Raw genomic sequence first — 19,069 nt, forward strand, 5'->3', positions numbered from 1 at the left:
AGTGTTTTCACACCACATCCTGTTTAGACGCTTCAGAAACTGATTTGGACTCAGACTTGAACCTTCACTGATCTGAGTGTATCATCCACAGGGCCTGTGAGGTTTCTTTTGCCGCTGCTTGTTTGTTTTTGAAGCAAATGAGTGGTGGTAACTAGAGGGCGTGAACTTGAAGCCCTGTTGTCATGGTGATAAACTGGTTTTTCTAGTTGAGGGAGGCAGTCTGAGTATCTCTGAGCCGCTTTACATCAGGTGCAGTTCTTCTCTGTGCTGAGGTGATGGTAAGTGACTCTTTTTACTGTTTTAATTCCTTTCTTTCAGATTTATCAAAGTGTAAAAACAGTTGTGAGCTAACAGTTAAACAGTTCTAAGCTAACAGTTAAACAGCTGTGAGCTAACAGTTAGCCACCATCATCATTAGTGTTTCTCTGAACTGTACGTCCTTGCTAGCATGCTAACAGCTCAGAGTCAGGGGAATCCATTTTAGATTTTAAACAACGTTTTAAAGCAGGGGTCATCAAGTACATCTGCACATATTCTTGACAGAGTCTCTGGGGGTCAGACTTCCAAATAAAGAAAAGTTAAATCAATATTTTGTTCTGATTAACATATTATCTTATTAGTATTTGTATTTTCTTTCAAAACGCAGGACATTTTCAGGCATTACCAGTGAGATCTATCCCAATATATAATGCCATAGACCACGAGGAGACAGGCATGCCCACAGAATTGGCTGGGCTACTGAAAATCCCAGAGAATTGGCCCTCAACAATTCTGATTCAGCACCAATATGAGCTCATGTTTAACACTTTTCACTACTTCACTGCTTCATTCTGCAACATTTTGTGCCACGTTTAACCCATTTTTGCTATTTTATCACTCTTAAAACACACTTTCCTCCAGTTTCACTACTTTGCCATTGGCTATTTTTTCACCTTTTTGCACATTTTAAACCATTTTTGATACCTGTTGACCATTTTTACCCCCTTAATCTAACATTTTGCGATTCTTTAACTCTTTTACACCACTTTTCTTGCCTGTCTTATCCCTCCTTTTTTCCGATTTTCACCTTTTTGTCTATTTTTACCACTTTTTATTACTGTTGTCACAATTTTTGCCCCTTATCACCCATTTTTGATAGACTTTTCCCCTTATTTCCTTTAATACTAATGGTTTGCCACATTTTAACCTCTTCTCACCACCTATCCTGCAAGTTTTTGTCCCTTTGTGCCACTCCACAACCGTTTTGTAGGGATGCACGATACTGGATTTTTGCCGATATCCGATATGCCGATATTTACAGATTCATTTTAGCCGATACGATATCAATACCGATATTTAAATATGCTCTTCGGACAAGAAATGTCAGGCCTTTGGACACACTTTAAGGTTTGAGGATGACCAAGAAAACAAACTTTAGTCCTTAAAAACACTTGAAAGTTTAAAGAATGAGGATAAATAAAGAAATAGACCTAAACTGATATAGGTATGTTAGTTCAGCCTAAAATTCCACAAATTTATCAGTATATATGGACAAAATTTACAGTCAATATATGCTGAAATACACAGACAAAATATCGGATGTAAATATCGTCAGAAATTTTGATATCTGCCGATTCCGATATTTGCCTTTTTAAGCAAATATCTGCCGATACCGATATCAGACCGATAATATCGTGCATCCCTACTGTTTTGGATCTTATTGCCCATTTTTGCCACTCTCTGACCACTTTATCTGGACATTTTTGCCAGTTTTAATAAATTTTTTAAACATTTACTAATAATGGCTGACAAATGAATTTCTGTAAAAAAAAAAAAAGAAAAGATCAAATGTGAAATCATTTAAAAACTAGGCTATTTGAATATTAATTGCTTTTGGGGTGGATTTAACAGCTGCTGGGGGCCTGATTTGGCCCCCGGGCTGCCAGTTGATGATCAGTGTTTTAAATGATTGAAACAACTGTTGAACATTACAAAAATATTTTATTTAAGCAGACTGTTTAAACTGACAAAGATTAAGAAAACAGGTCACAGAAGTTCTTCCTGGTTTCAGGGATTATTCACCGTGTTAGCAGAATAATGTGTCTAAAACCCTTTCTAATGACTAAACATTTTAAAGTCTCCCAGGTCATTGGATGGGAAAACAGTGACCCTGTCTTTTTTTATCAACTATTTCAAAATCATTGAAGTATTTTAACTACAGTGCTCTACCTGCTGGACTTGTCTTTCAACTGGTGACTCCTCGATTCAAGTCCATGTCCCCTTCGGCAACAGAGGGGTTAGATATGGTGCAGTACCATCAGTTAGACATGGTCAGAGGTGTATGGAGGTTATCACACAAAAAAAACAGCACCATCCAGTCAGAGCATGGAATACAAGAAAACTGTATAATGAAGACATTATCCCACTCTGTGGATGCTTTATTGGGAAAAAGAAGTACAAATATAAACAATTATTATCAACTTACTTTTCTTTTGTTACAAGGAAGAGACTACGGGGGCCGAGAAGTCTCACATGAATGCAAATTCAAAACACTTTGCAAAAAGAAAAAACACGACGACATTTGAGATAAACACAAATACAAAAACTTGCTGCAGCGCATGAATACAAACACTCAACGCCGCGCAAGGATACATAAACTTGATACAGCGCGGAGGGAAACAGATTCGACAACAGCACAAAAATACAACAACTTGGTGCAGCAGATGCAAATAAAAAGTCACAACACAATGGAAGTGGGGCCGTTATTAGGGACGGACCTGATAGCCTGCTGCTAACGGCTCCACTAGCAATAAAGTTACGTACAACACCGCTACTCAAAATAATATCTGTACTCAGTATGTAATTTGTAGTGTGTTTTTCGTGATTTTTAATAACTGTAATATTTATGTAAACAACTATCTAAAGCAAATTGATCGAGTCCATTCATTCGTCTGACAGCTTACGTCATGCACATTAGACCCCAAACGTACCTGTCTGTGCTGTTTGCCGGTTAAAAAGCAAAAGCCAAGCAAAAGCCAAGGTATTAGTAAGTTTACAGTTTAAACGCATTCAATTGCCTTATTGTTTAAGGTAAAAGTCTGAGCACTATCTTGAACTTGTGACTTAAACCTAGAGAGGCACGTCCTTTTGGTCTTTTTGGCATTAAGTATGAGTCGCAGAGGTTTCTCTGGACAACATTAAAGGCCGCCTGTAGTTTAGTCATTGCTCTTGCTAAGGAAGATGAAAATGCAAATATTGTCTGCATAAAAATCAAACTTTGAGTCAGTGACATTCATACACAACATATTTAGGCCTATATAGATAATAAATAAAATTATGTGGCACATCATTTTGAACATTTTAAAAACTAGACAACAGACCCCCAAATTTAACACTTTGCTTTCTACTACATTAATAGTTTTCAAAGTATTTTATTACTATTGGTGAAAACCCAGGGTTTAAATAATGACTGCTTCTGTAATTTATTTTAGTTGAGTTCTCACATTACCTTAAATATTAAAATTCTTAATATTGTAGTTGCAATGAAAGACAAGTCTTGTTACAGAGATTGTTGTAACAAAGCCACTGTGACAGACCATCTAAATTTTATTGTTTGTTGTTATCTTTGGGAACACTTGATGTTATGTTAAAGACTTTTACATAATGCACAGTGACCTACTACTAGAAGCTTAGATTTCATGGCCATTAAATATTGTTTTTTGCCTTTTTCGCTGCACACAGAGAGTTTCGATCTTAGGTGAACTGTAATTTTATGTTTGAAATATAATTCTGAAAGTGTTGCACTATCATCCAATGGAGTCTTGCAGGAACTTGCTCATTTCCTTGCATCAGAGTGGCGAGGTAAGGATAATTTATTTATGTATTTATTTATAACTGGCCAATGCACATTAATGAACATAAACATGTAAATGTTGCTAACCTGTTGTGTTTGTGGGTAGATGTGACATTTGGAGACTGATAACAAAGTGAAGATGTCTTCTGCCTCTATGCTTCCTCCACAGGTGATGCTGAAGTCTCTGTAAACTGGATGTGATGACGTAGAGTATTTTTTTGTGCAACTGCTGAGAGCAACTCTATCAGCAGGGGGCGCTCTGCTATGGCTCAGTGTGGGGGCAAAGAGCAGGGAGGCCCTCCCTTTAAAACCTCTGGAGAAGATGAATCTCTGAGGTGAGAGGAACATTTCTAACTGAGCGTGATTCTCCTTCATCAGTACTTAAAATACTCCAACATCATCATTGTTCCAGCATCATTGCAGCATCACATCTGCTGCTCAGTAACTGAATATCAGCTCACAGGAACTGACCAGCTGACACAGTTTCTGTGTTTTGTGTTTGTGGTGTTCTAATAGAAGAATAAAGAAGTGTGTAGGACTCCATATCTGATCTGTTATGCTAGTTTTAACTGGGAATGTCTGATTTAAATCCATATTTATTCTAAATTCTTGAATCAATCAGCTGTTTGTTTGTATCAGGACAGAGAAGCAGAAACCAGATTCTCCTGGAGGCAGCGGTGTCTCCTTAAAGAGTGACCAGTCTATGGGTAAACCCATCAGCTTTGAACGGGGAGGTCCTGATGATGGAAGGTGAGAATTGAAAATTGATTTATTGCCCTGCAGTATCTTAAATCAGTCTTTTATAAAGTTCATTAGCAATATTTATAATTAAGATATTTAATTATTTCACTTCTCTGAATAACGGCTCAGTCCTCCTCTGTTTACCGTTAGACATTCTGTAGTATCTGCTGACACAGTTTCTGTGTTTTGTATTTGTGGTGTTCTAATAGAAGAATAAAGAAGTGTGTAGGACTCTCTGTGTCCTTACAAAAGATCCATTTTGCTAATTTTAGCTGGGAATATTTGATGCTAATCCATATTTGTTCTAAAAGCTTGAATTAGTCATTTGTTTGTTTGTATCAGGACAGAGAAGCAGAGACCAGATTCTCCTGGAGGCAGCGGTGTCTCCTTAAAGAGTGACCAGTCTATGGGTAAACCCATCAGCTTTGAACGGGGAGGTCCTGATGGTGGAAGGTGAGAATTAAAAAATTGATTTATTGCCCTGCACTATCTTTAATCAGTATTTTATAAAGTTCATTAGCAATATATATAATTAAGATATTTAATCATTTCACTTCTCTGAATAAAGACTCAGTCCTCCTCTGTTTACTGTTTAACATTCTGTAGTATCTGCTGACACAGTTTCTGTGTTTTGTATTTGTGGTGTTCTAACAGAAGAATAAAGAAGTGTGTAGGACTTCACATGTCCTTACCAAAGATCCTTTTTCCAGTTTTAACTGGGGATGTCTGATTCAAATCCATATTTGTTCTATATTCTTGTATCAGTCAGCTGTTTGTTTGTTTCAGGACAGAGAAGCAGAGACCGGATTCTCCTGGAGGCAGTGGTGTCTCCTTAAAACAATCCAGGTCTATGGATGAAATCCTTAACTTTGACAGGGGAGGTGCTGATGGTGGAAGGTGAGAATTGAAAAACGGGTATTTATTAATTCAGTTCAGTTCATTTCAATGGGATTAATTGGCAGGAATGATAGAAAACAGTATCACCAAAGCTTCATACAAAAAAGCAATGACAAGAGTACTAATCAAAGTACTTTTATAAACACAAATAAAAAGAAATATTAATGAAATGAAACCATTTTGCCAAGCATCATACAGAAAATTTAATTACAAAAGTAGTTAACACTTTATTTTAATTGGCTATAATTACATAGTGTTTTTAGTTATAAGTAGGGGTGACCCGGAATAGTCGCTGATTTGCCGATTCGATTCGGAGGAGTCTGATTCGACTATGAACCTCATAGTCGAATGTTGTTATGTAACCAAGATCGTACCTGTAGTGGCAATCTACTGATCAAGAAGGCACGATCAAGGTACTGATCAAGGGAACTTTAAAACGAGCTCTGCATCAAAAACACAAAACAAAACACGGTAAGACTCTGACAACACTAACTTAACCACACACGATTGAAAAACTGTGTGGCATCCCCTAATTCATGATTCCCTGCACCTGTTCACCTGTGACTCCCTTTTCTTGGCGTGTGGCTGTGATTTCCACCTACGCCCAGGTGCGTGCAGTGACATAGCAACAGCCACAATGTTTACATGCAAAATCACAACATACTAAGAAACTTCAAATTGGCGACAACAGTACCATTCTGACTACATGGGGCTGCTAAGCTGGCATTTGCCGGTCATTGGCCAGTAAAAAGGGCAGAAGTCTGGCAGATAAAAATATAACCGGTCAAAATGTCCGGCAGAAAACATGCAAATGACCAGATAAGTAAATACTGAATACTTGCATATTATGTTTTGTGTAGCCTAGAAGATATGTTGTGAGAATGTGTTAATATAAACTAAAAGTGGCCTAATCTTACTACACCTACTGTCCTGCCGTGCAGGGGTTTTTTATCTCCTCAGATGGCAAGCACACGGCTAATTATGTATGCAAGATGACGTCAAAGCAAGTCTATCTCTCTGCGCGTGCTCAGTATTGCTGTCAACTATGCAGGGAAAGTGGGAAAGTTTGACCAGAGCTTTCTCGTAAAGCAGACTTTTAATCTAAGTGAGGTTTTCCTGGTTAACCAAAGACTTAATATTATCAGCGGCATGGAGGGAATCTGAGGTAGTCTTCACTGCGAGTAATGAAGAGGCTGAAACAAAGGGAACTGTGTAGCTAAGCATCATAAACAGCGATGCAGCAGCAGAGAGAGATGCCGAGCAGAGTTGTTGTGGACTTTGATAAACTACCTATGACCAATCCCCAGATAAAGTTGGATTGTAGTCAACACAGAATCACATCGTGCAGAGCAGCATGGACTGCTTGGAGCTGATAACGAAGGCTCTGTCTCTCTTCAACATAGCTGGTTGTTAATGCTCAGGATGTCCTGGCTAATTAGCAGAAGTAGTCTTGGATAAGCCGTTAATGAGAGGAGGACTGGACCGGACTATCTGCTGCGGAGCTTTTGTCTTTTCGGGACTAGTCCAAATAAAGCAGGATGGTTGGATTTCCAGCTTTAGCAGATGCTACAGTTATCATGAGGACTGATATTAGCAACTGAGGGTAAGACTCATTTTTCATTTGAAATGTAGAGTTCTAACGTCATGTCCAGTTAACAGAGCACTTGGGAGTTTTGTTTAGATGCTTTGCTCTTGTCTGTGGAGGATGGTATTTGGCTGTTGTAAGCTGCAAAGTTATGATAGCGGCCAAAGTGCTAACAGGCTAACGGTGCTGATGTGAAGCTAACTGTTGTTGTTTATGTGTTTAACGTGGGCGTATATTGTGTAACTGGCTGGCCTGCCTTTAAACCACTTACACATAAAAAATAAGAGGGAGATTTATGCATGTGTTTTGTGAAATGTACTTGTGTTTTGTGAAATTTAGTTTGCACTTTTGAAATACTTATCCTTTTGGCCTCTAGGGCCACCGTAGATTAGGGTAAAATATTCCCTACTTCCCAGAGAATTGCCACAATATTACGAAGGATCACTCTGTAATTGATATGCTATTAATAGATAAATAAAAACCTCTAATCTTACCTTATTTCTGAAAGATTAATTAGTAACTTGCCTGCTTATTACATAGTAATTACCCCACCTATTTATAAGAAATGACTAGATAATTACACATATTGCCCTAAAATTACTAAGTAATAAGGGCCCACTAAAATAAAGTGATACCCAAAATTACTTATCAAAAGTAAATTTATGAACAGTGATGACAATTAAATACAAATAAGAAAAAAAACTGATCATTAATGATAAAAATATATCTTTTCTCTACCTTTATCTAATTTCTTGTTGCCTATTATAGTCTCTACAGACAGATTCCCAGCGATCCGTCAAACAAGCAGCATCAAACATATCTGGACCTCACTTTCAAGGTTTGTACAGAACTTTTTACATTGAACTACATTAACCAATGATTTATTACCTAATCATTATTTTGTTTTTGACCCCTTGACTGCCAGATAAACCAAACGTTGTTTTGTTTATTAGCTGGATTGAACTTTTGGTGTCTCATTCTGTTTCAGCTGCTGGAGAAGAACATCAACACCTTTGTAAAGAATGAGTTGATGAGAGTCCAGAAGACTCTGAGTCCAGATTACCCAGCAAACTTAGAGAGTCAGAGTGAGGAAGAAAGGCAGAGAGAAAGCAGGAATGCTTTTCTGAAGATCATTTTGCACTCTCTGAGGGAAATGAAGGAGGAAGAGCTGGCTGACCTCCTCCAGAGCAGTAAGAGGATTTAAACAGTTTTTTCCACAATTCAACAAGTATACAAATATATATATTTCTACACCGCTTGGGGCTTGCGGGGGGTGGAGCCTATCCCAGCTGGCTAAATCACATGGCTGACATATAGAGACAAACAACCTGGCACACTCACACCTATGGCCAATTTAGAGTCACCAATTAACCTAATGAGCATGTTTTTAGTGGTGAGAGGAAGCCGGAGTACCCGGAGAGAATCCACGCATGCACATGCACACTCTGTACAGAAAGGCCCTGACCGGGAAGTGAACCAGGAACCTTCTTGCTGTGAGGCAACAGCGCTAACCCCTGTGCCGCTGTGCAGCCCTTGTATCTGGAACAAACTGAATATAAAATCCAAATAGCTTTATGCTTTGACAAAAAGGGGAAAAAAGTATAAAAAATTAAAATCATAATCTGACATCTGATTTGTTTCATTCCTGAATTGATCTCCAGCTAAGTGAAATTCTCTCTGTTAAATATTGTATCAGGGAGTTCAGACGTATCGATTGTGTTACCAAATCAATCATCATGTACACAACTACACCACGTTCCACATTATTATGCAAACAACGTTTTCCTCTGATTTTCTAAATATCAATGCAAATGACAGAATATTTTTCAAGTCATCAGCAGTTAGAGTATAATTCAAATGTTTTTGAAAAAACTTCATAATGATAACTATTATTTTTTTTTAAATAAAAACCTCAAAATGCACTTTTCCGCATGTTCCACATTATTAAGCAGGCCACAGGTTTCAGCTATATGGGAAAGAAAAAGGATCTCTGCTGCTGAAGAGTGTCAAATAGGAATGAAAACATTCGATATTTCAGGAAAAATTAAGCATGATCATCATACTGTGAAGAAATTTGTGGCTGATTCAGAGCACAGACGGGTTTGTGCAGATAAAGGCATAATGAGGAAGGTTTCTGACAGACAAATTCATGGGATTAAGAGAGCACCTGCTAAAATGCCATTACAAAGCAGCAAACAGGTATTTGAAGCTGCTGGTGCCTCTGGAGTCCCACCAACCTCAAGGTGTAGGATCCTCCAGAGGCTTGCAGTCGTGTATAAACCTACTATTCAGCCCCCCCCAACCAATGCTCACAAGCAGAAACGGTTGCAGTGGGCCCAGAAATACATGAAGACTCATTTTCAAACAGTCTTGTTGACTGATGAGTGCGTGCAACCCTGGATAGTCCAGATGGAGGAGTAGTGGATGGTTGGTGGATGGCCACCATGTCCCAACGAGGCCAGGACGTCAACAAGGAGGGGGCGGAGTCATGTTTGGGCCAGAATCATGAGGAGAGAGCTGATAGGCCCCTTTAGGGTCTCTGAAGGTGTGAAAATGACCTCGACAAAGTATATAGAGATTCTGACTGACCACTTTCTTCCATGGTACAAAAAGAGAGCCGTGCCCTCTGTAGCAAAATTTTCTTCATGCATGACAATGCTCCATCTCATGCTGCAGAGAATCCCTCTGTGTCATTGGCTGCTATGGGAATAAAAGGAGAGAAACTTATGGTGTGGCCCCCATCCTCCCCTGACCTTTAACCCTGTTGAGAACCTTTGGAGCATCCTCAAGCTAAAGATCTATGAGGGTGGGAGGCAGTTCACATCAGAACAGCAGCTCTGGGAGGATATTCTGACATCCTGCAAAGAAATTCAAGCAGAAACTCTCCAAAAACTCACAAGTTCAATGGATGCAAGAATAGTGAAGGTGATATCAAAGAAGGGCTCCTATGTTAACATGGAACTTGTCCTGTTCAGATGTTTTTGATTGAAATAGCTTTGATTTCAGTAAATATGACCTCCTGATGCTGCAATTTCTACAAATGACCATTTTCAGTTCTTTACAACCTATAAAATGTTTTAAAAAGCTGTTGTGCTTGATAATGTGGAACAGTGCATTTTGAGGTTTTTATTTTTAAAAAAATGATTTTTGTCATTGTGAAGTTTGTTCAAAAACATTTGAATAATGTTCTAATGGCTGATGACTCGAAAAACATTCTGACTGTCATTTGCATTGATATTTAGGAAAATCAGAGAAAAATATCATTTGCATAATAATGTTGAATGTGGTGTACTAAAACAAAGACAAGAAAATATAACAAGTTTTAGCTTGCCCTGGTCAATGCCAGGTGTGACTGATAGCCATCAGGAGACCAGTGCAGTACGTAATCAAGGTTTATGTGGCAAAGTGCCAAACTGACACCTTTCCATATCTGACCTGACCCTATACCAATAAACTGGAGTGACAGACTGTGCACCTGTTTGGTAGTATGCCCTGGACTGAGGCCAGAGGGTCTCCTCTATGCCTCTCCCAATTCCCTCTGGCTCAGGCAGAGTTTTCTCCAGAGTGTTTACCAGCTAGGTCCCCCCCGGTGGTCCACTTTTGGCCAGGGGGACATAGGCTGTGTCCGAAACCACTCACTCATTCCCTAATCCCTATCCACTCTATAGTGAGCAGCATATAGTTGACTATATAGTGGACTGAACTGCAAAACACAAAAATGATTCCGGACACTACTCCAGCCGTGGGCGATGATGCCATCACCGTCTCACAGTTAAACCGTTTAGCAGCAACATTTTGTAGATTTCCTTCACAACGGCTGAGGATCGAAAATAACGGTAGAATTTCAATAAAAACTGATACAAAATGTAACATATTTTCACAAAAAATAAATATACTTATAGATAAAAAAGTTGTCTCTATAGTGACAAAATAATATACATTTTTTTGTGTGTATTATTATCACTTTATTTTCCATAAAGATGATGGTCTCATGTCTTGTAATCATCATAGGGGGAAAAAGTTACTCCGTTTTGAATCCTTAATATTATCTTATGGATTTGGTAAAACCAACAAACAAAAAAGCATTTCAAAAGGTTTATATATGTGTTCCTGTGCTCCTCTCATTTGTCCATCATGTTTGAGAGCAGCAACCGCGATGCATTATGGTAAATGTTGCTGGTTAGTTCAGTACTTTTCACAATGCATTAGTGAAAAACAACGCTCACTCAGAATTCTGACACCACGACAAAATGGCGTATTCACTATATAGTGAATAGGGAGTGGTTTCAGACACAGCCATATTTTCCAGTGCTGCCCATGCTTTGTTACAGACAACCAGGAGGTTCTCCTGTCTGGGAGGAACAACCTCTGTGAGAACCTGCTGTCCCAGATGTGATGTTGAAGCACTGCTCTCTGCTTTGGGTTTGGTTGTTGTAGGCCCCGGCCCACTTCTGAGAGGTTCCTTGGTTTTCACATGAGATACCATGTGAAACATCAGGGTGCCACCTGTAGCAGTACAAAAGAACAGGTGGAAGCTGTTCTTAACCTGCTGTCAAAACTTAGATTGAGGGCCATTCTGCAGTTCCTGGATGTCTTGAGCTTATACATTGCCACATTTCACATCACTATAATCTAACTGAGTACACTATAATTGGATGCAAGAGGTTGGTGCCACTTTTTTAAGGGGGCTATTAGGCTTCACCACCCCATGAGCCTTGAGAAGTCCAGCTCTGGATTATCTGCGTTTGCCTCCTTTTGAACTCATAACACAGGAGTGTCAGGAGTAGTCGTTGATAAAAATCTCTTCTATACCCGGCTTCATGCCTAGTCTGTATGCCCTTCATTTTTGGGCTGGTACCCAGAATTACTCTATCACCTTGTGTGTGTGTTCTGGTTTTACAGAATATTTGTTGCTTTAAAAATTAAAAATAGATTTTATTTCTACAAGAAAACCACCCATGATTTTCATATGTTGTTTGTATATTAAGGAACTTATGATGCAATGTGCCGACATAAACTGAAGTCCAGCCTGAAGGAGAGTTTCCAGGGTGTGTTTGAGGGGATCGCTAAAGCAGGAAACCCAACCCCTCTGAACCAGATCTACACAGAGCTCTACATCACTGAGGGAGGGACTGGAGAGGTCAACGAAGAACATGAGGTCAGACAGATCGAAACAGCATCCAGGAAGCTAGACCAATCAGAAATGGCGATTCATTGTGAAGACATCTTTGAAGCCTCACCTGCAAGAGATGAACCAATCAGAACAGTCATGACGAAGGGCGTGGCTGGCATCGGAAAAACAGTCTTAACACAGAAGTTCACTCTGGACTGGGCTGAAGACAAATCCAACCAGGACATCCAGTTCATATTCCCGTTCACTTTCAGAGAGCTGAACCCAATGAATGAGAAAAAGCTCAGTCTGGTGGAGCTTGTTCATCAATTTTTCCCAGAAACCAAAGAAGCAGGACTCTGCAGGTTTGAGGAGTTCCAGATTATGTTCATCTTTGATGGTCTGGATGAGTGTCGACTTCCTCTGGACTTCCACAAGAATGTTATCCTGACTGATGTTACCAAGTCCACCTCAGTGGATGTGCTGCTGACAAACCTCATCAGGGGGAAACTGCTTCCATCTGCTCGCCTCTGGATAACCACACGACCTGCAGCAGCCAATCAGATCCCTCCTGAGTGTGTTGACATGGTGACCGAGATCAGAGGGTTCACTGACCCTCAGAAGGAGGAGTACTTCAGGAGGAGATTCAGAGATGAGGAGGAGGCAAGCAGAATCATCTCCCACATCAAGACATCCCGAAGCCTCCACATCATGTGCCACATCCCGGTCTTCTGCTGGATCACTGCTACAGTTCTGGAGGATCTGCTGAAGACCAGAGAGGGAGGAGAGCTGCCCAACACCCTGACTGAGATGTACATCCACCTCCTGGTGGTTCAGACCAAAGTGAAGAGCATGAAGTATGAAGGAGGAGCTGAGACTAATCCACTCCGGAGTCCAGAGACCAGAAAGATTATCCAGTCTCTGGGAAAACTGGCTTTTGAGCAGCTGCAGAAAGGAAACCTGATCTTCTATGAACCAGACCTGATGGAGTGTGGCATCGATATCAGAGCAGCCTCGGTGTACTCAGGAGTGTTCACACAGGTCTTCAGAGAGGAGAGAGGACTGTACCAGGACACGGTGTTCTGCTTCATCCATCTGACTGTTCAGGAGTTTCTGGCTGCTTTTCACGTCCATCAGACCTTCATCAACTCTGGAGTCAATCTGATGGAAGAGGAACAAACAACCTCAATGATGGCTGAAGCAAGAAGCCCACAACCTGACCAGACAAGTCTCTACCAGAGTGCAGTAGACCAGGCCTTGCAGAGCCCAAATGGAAATCTGGACTTGCTCCTCCGCTTCCTCCTTGGTCTTTCACTGGAGACCAATCAGAATCGCATCCAGCATCTACTCTGTCACACAGGAAGTTCACTGCCGACACAGTCTGAGAGTAACTCACAGACTAAAAAAGAAACAGTCCAGTACATCAAGACAAGAATCAATGAGAATCTGTCTGCAGAGAAAAGCATCAACCTGTTCCACTGTCTGATTGAACTGAATGATCGTTCTATCGTGGAGGATATCCAGTGGTCACTGACGTATGGAGGTCTCTCCCCTGATGAACTGTCTCCTGCTCAGTGGTCAGCTCTGGTCTTCATCTTACTGTCATCAGAAAATGATCTGGATGTGTTTGACCTGAAGAAATACTCTGCTTCAGAAGACGCTCTTTTGAAACTGCTGCCAGTGATCAAGGCCTCCAACAAAGCTCAGTACGTGCACACAGAACACCAAGATTAAATGTTCTTTATTCAGGAAAAGACAACTATTTATATATATATAATTTCTCCAATTTGTTCTTGTGATTACTCTGCAGGCTAGGACACTGTAACCTCTCAGAGAAAAGCTGTAAAGTTTTGTCCTCAGTCTTTAGCTCTTACTCCCCTAGTCTGAGAGAGTTGGACCTGAGCAACAACGACCTGCAGGATTCAGGAGTGAAGGAACTGTCTTATGGACTCAGGAGTCAAAACTGCAGACTGCTAACTCTTAGGTAAGTACAACGCTGCGTTAAAAGGATGGCCCTCAAATCTGATATTTCTTTTAACAATCAATCACTGAATTCACCTTTTTCATTCCTTTTCAGGCTGCGAGGCTGTAACCTCTCAGAGAAGAGCTGTGACCCTCTGTCCTCAGTCCTGAGCTCCCAGTTCTCCAACCTGAGAGAGATGGACCTGAGCGACAACGACTTGATGGATTCAGGAATCAAGCTATTGTCTGGTGGGCTGAAGAGTCAACACTGTTGTCTGGAAACTCTCAGGTTAGTCTTTTGTAAATGTGAACCACATGAACATTAATTCCATTGGAAGTAGTTTCTTTGCAGATGATATCACGCCACGGTGGAGAACTCCAGAATGGGGGAGAGAAATGGTTTCTGCACAATCAAAATGCCAAAGTTTTGTTCATTTAATGGCAGTGCTAACTGTTCAAATTGTAGAAAACATGTTGAGTTACTTTTGAATCCTGACAGTAGTGACAAATTTTGAAAAATAATTAAAACACTTAGAGAAACTAAAGGATTTAAAGGTCAGGCATGGGAGCATATGCTTTGAACATCCCAGTTTGGATCCTGCACACACCTGGTGCTTTTGCAGCCTTCAGCTTGTTCACCACTTGTATGCACTTGTGTCCATGGCAACCCCCCCCCCCCCATTTCCCCCTCCTTACCCTTATCCTTATCCTTACCACCTATCAAGTCTAATCTACAGTTGGTGGATCACACTTTACAGCTGGGTCCACACTCACTGCGTCTGCAGCATCCATTTGGAACACATGACTAGGAAGATCTGCCCAATACAGCTCCTGCCAGACAATTGTTCCTTGATATCTGACTCTTCTGTCACGATGGTGCCATTAGGTACCTTTACCACGGAGCTGCCTCAAGGCTCTGTCGGGCCCTGTAAGCCAGGCGGGCATTACTTGTGCCCAGATGGCCCTCTACCATCTCACATAGGCCGCAAACCCTAGTCCTCACATCTCTCACATCGTCCGCCTAAAAGGAAAAGGTCAGTCTCCTTTTTATTTGAATACCAATTCCAGCACCACAAATCAGGTCTCTGGAACCACATTCCAGCAGTCCTCAGGCTTCAACTACTAGCAAAGTCTAGGAATGTTGAGTGGCATTCATCTAACTGTCCAGAGCCATGTGGACCAACACATGCCTGGTAGCCCCTCCCTGTTTGTGCCAGTGGTAGCAGTGAAGTCAGTGTGTCGTCCATCAGCGCAGCTGGATCAGTATCAACCAACACTAGTCCTGCCAGTGCCAGGGTGCCTCACCTCAGCCAAGGCAGTGACAGCAATCCTAAACCGAGCCAGCCCCCCTACAGGTATGCAAGGGTTCTCCTGAAGAGAAATCACATTCAAGGCCTCGGAAAGACTGCCTCACCACCACCAGCATGTCATGGATATATGAAACAGTCCGTCTGGCATGTCAGGTTGACAGATCTGTACATCAGACAAAATGATGTCAGGCAGTGTTCTTTTAGTTCTGGGACTTTCTAATATGCATTAACATGTAATCATGTATTTTAAGATTAATTAAATGTGATTTTAATTGAAAAACAGGTTTTTAGAATAAAGTGTTTTCTTTTTTTTTTTTTTTTTATTGTATATGTATGTGTATTTGCATGTGTGTAGCGTTTCAGGCTGCCTGATCACAGAGGAAGGCTGTGCTTCTCTGGCCTCAGCTCTGGGCTCCTCTCGTCTGAGAGTGCTGGACCTAAGCTACAATCATCCAGGAGAGCGAGGAAAGAAGCTTCTGTTGGAGCGACAGAGGGATCCACAGTGCAGACTGGAGACACTGAGGTACTGATAGGCAGAGAGATACAGCAGATGGAGTCTCTCACTTTTTTACCTCTTTACTGCTTGTCTGTGTAACACCTCCCTTCCTTTTTAATGGTTTGTCTAAGATGTGGTGTTGATATCATCATTAAAACAGTTATCAGGAGGAGGATCAATGAACATGTCTTTTGTTTCCTCCCCCAGGTTGGATCATTGTGGACCACAAAGGCTGAGACCTGGTTTGAAGAAATGTAAGTTTGATTTTTGTGGTCAGAACAACTGGAGACTGCAGATAGTTAACAGTGTATTTTTACTGCAGTTTTATTAGTGATACTGTAGGATTTGTACCATTATTGCTGCCGTATTATTTAGTATCTCTGTTGTGCAGGTAAAAGGGACAGGACACTAGTTTACTGGTATTTTCATTAGGTTTACTCAGGGGTGTCAGAGCACCACTTAAGGCTTATATCTTCCAGAGTAGATTGTGAAGATTCTTTAATTCTAATTCTCTCTAACATGCTGGTTTAACACCCAGCCCTACTTCAAAGTCTACGTCTTGGTTTGATGCATTGCAGAGATGCACACAAGTCATTTTTTGCAAGTCCAAGTCAAGTCTCAAGTCTTTGGTCACAAGTCCAAGTCAAGTCTCAAGTCTCTTATGGTTGTAATGAGCGTTCTATGATCTGCCTCTGACGTCCAGTCGGCTTAGACCACTGCGTGGTTCTATCTGAGGAGTTTAAACCCTGTAATGTATTATCACCATCAGTAGGGTGGGGTATTGTCTGTGGCCGGATTGCCATAGTGTGCGCATGCGTACACCTACATATTAACAGGGCTTAGCATGAACTTTTTTCACACCAGGCAGCCACTGTGACTAATGGTTACTAGTCACTCAGTGTTTCCATTAGCCACAGTTCTGTTGTTGGGAATGTATTTTCCATGTATCATATGTACCTCTGCTATAAGATGAAACACATGCTCTCTCTTTTTCCCTCATCAACATGATCAGTTTAACCTCTCTTCTTAATAAAGCTCCTCTCTGTGTTCATATGAAACACTACAGACACATGAGTCAGACTTCACTGATGGAGACAGACACTGAGACACTGGAGATTAAATGTTCTTGTTATTTGTCAGATATATTTCTTTAATGGTTGTTTTTTTACGAACACAGAAACACTAACTGTTAATGAACTGTTTATTCAGGGGGGGCAATATCAATCAGCATTTCTAATCTCACTCAAGCAGATCTTCAACAGAGTATACTGTGTATTTCTCCCTCCATTCTCCTTAAGAAACTCAATAAGCGACAATGCAGAGATTCTAACATTAATGTGTTCCCCATAAACATATGGTATTAAGGGAATTATAAACCAAATAATATTTTAACATTGCGCACACCCATGGCTCACGCGGGTGACACAGAGACACACACAGCTGCCGCGCGCGCACACACAGCGCTGACGCTGATCCTCTGTGGAGAGGAACTATGATGCAGGAGAAAAGAGTTTAGGTATTGTGAAACTTTTGAACTCAACTGAAGTCTGCAGTCTGCACAACAGACATGTTAGCGTGCGTTTCAGAACAGGTGTGTGCGTGAGCGTCGCGTTTGTGTGTCATATGCAGCATGAACGAGGATGAGGAAGAGGAAGAGACGTTGGTGCTGCATAAAAGGCGCACGGACCGTCAAAGAGAAGGGGAGGAAAGGGAAAAGTAGTGACAGGGGGACAGGAGATCATGATGGAAAAATTAAAAACTGAAGACTGTGCATGAGTCCCAACTCACGAGTCCGAGTCGCGTCGCGAGTCTTTTATGATGAGTCCAAGTCAAGTCTCAAGTCACTGATGTGTGCAACTTAAGTGCGACTCGAGTCCAAGTCACGGACTCTTGAGGTTTGCAAGAGTGCTACATGAAAATAAAATACTGTAGAAATACAACAAACATGAGGGCAAGACCTATGCTAAAACAGTTGAAAAAATGGTCTAGATCACAATATATGGTATCACAAACATACTGTTTAGCAAAATGTTTAAAATAGCAATAATATAGAATAGGGACCCAAATAATGGATAATATCGTATCGTGGGGCCACTAGTGATTCCCACCCTTAGCGAGTATTCCAACTAGTTGTACATCAAGCCCCAAAAGTGGATCAGACTAGAGCTGCAGCAGTAGATTATTTTGTAATCGGGTGCTCTATCGATTCTTTAGAATAGCACTGAATAGCACTGAATCATGAGTTCACAATTGAAATTAAATCATTGATAATTATTTAAAGATCCGTTTCAGAGCTATGCACGTTTGGTTGACTCCTAGTAACTGCCAGTGAAGTTGTCTGTGAATGAACATATGCTAACCTGCCGCTGTGATCTGTCTCATGCTCTCCATCAGATGCCTGTGAGCTGGAACTGGACACAAACACGGTCAACAGAAAGATCAAACTGTCTAAAAACAACAAACAGATGATATATGTGGAGGAGGAGCAGCCGTATCCTGATCATCCAGACAGATTTGATGTCCAGCCTCAGCTGCTGTGTAGGAATAGTCTGACAGGTCGCTGTTACTGGGAGGTTGAGAGTATTAGAGGTATGACTGTCGCAGTGAGTTACAGAGGAATTGGCAGGAAAGACGACAGTGATGAAAGCTTTTTTGGACTGAATGATCAGTCCTGGAGTCTCGTCTACACAGCTGAGAAAAATTACTTTCTCAGTCACAATAGCATAGAGTCTGTGACAAAATCCTCTTCCCCTGATTCAGATAGAGTTGCAGTGTACCTCGATCATCCAGCTGGCATTCTGTCCTTCTACACTGTCTCCTCTGACACACTGACCCACATCCACACCTTCAACACCACGTTCACTGAACCTCTCTATCCCGGGTTTTCAGTCTTCTATTCCTCAGTGTCCCTGTGTTCTCTGTAGGTCTGAGAAACACTGATGACTGAAGAGATTCCAAGAACCAGGCTGTAAACAGATTTATGTCTGCTATAGAAATTGAGTTTTTAATTTGGGGTGTAGATGCGACTTCTGCTGCTTCTGTGTATACATAGCCTAGTTTGAACGCAAGTTCTCACTTACCATGGAGTTTACACTCTAATAAAATCAAAGATGCTGGAATACTTTCAACGTACAGT

At 41.0% G+C, this 19,069-nt stretch overlaps 1 protein-coding gene across 1 annotated transcript; it reads left to right on the plus strand.

The window, feature by feature from the left end:
• The first annotated feature begins 4,096 nt into the window (after nucleotides 1–4,096).
• On the plus strand, nucleotides 4,097–18,857 carry LOC121515627 (protein NLRC3-like). Its single transcript, XM_041796492.1, has 12 exons — nucleotides 4,097–4,167; nucleotides 4,472–4,582; nucleotides 4,916–5,026; nucleotides 5,360–5,470; nucleotides 7,824–7,893; nucleotides 8,044–8,245; nucleotides 12,044–13,871; nucleotides 13,976–14,149; nucleotides 14,243–14,416; nucleotides 15,793–15,960; nucleotides 16,141–16,187; nucleotides 18,328–18,857. The coding sequence occupies exons 1-12, from the start codon at nucleotides 4,097–4,099 to the stop codon at nucleotides 18,855–18,857; spliced, it is 3,597 nt and encodes a 1,198-aa protein (XP_041652426.1).
• Nucleotides 18,858–19,069: the final 212 nt, after the last annotated feature.

Source organism: Cheilinus undulatus, linkage group 9 (assembly GCF_018320785.1).
Source record: "Cheilinus undulatus linkage group 9, ASM1832078v1, whole genome shotgun sequence".
Classification (NCBI taxonomy): domain Eukaryota; kingdom Metazoa; phylum Chordata; class Actinopteri; order Labriformes; family Labridae; genus Cheilinus; species Cheilinus undulatus.

What these genes read in the sequence shown, in the direction of transcription:
- LOC121515627 (XM_041796492.1), top strand. Translation starts at nt 4,097, where the DNA reads ATGGCTCAGTGTGGGGGCAAAGAGCAGGGAGGCCCTCCCTTTAAAACC. An exon ending in GGAGAAGATGAATCTCTGAG is followed by an intron (nt 4,168 to 4,471) that starts GTGAGAGGAACA and finishes TGTTTGTATCAG; the next exon opens with GACAGAGAAGCAGAAACCAG. An exon ending in ATCTGGACCTCACTTTCAAG is followed by an intron (nt 7,894 to 8,043) that starts GTTTGTACAGAA and finishes ATTCTGTTTCAG; the next exon opens with CTGCTGGAGAAGAACATCAA.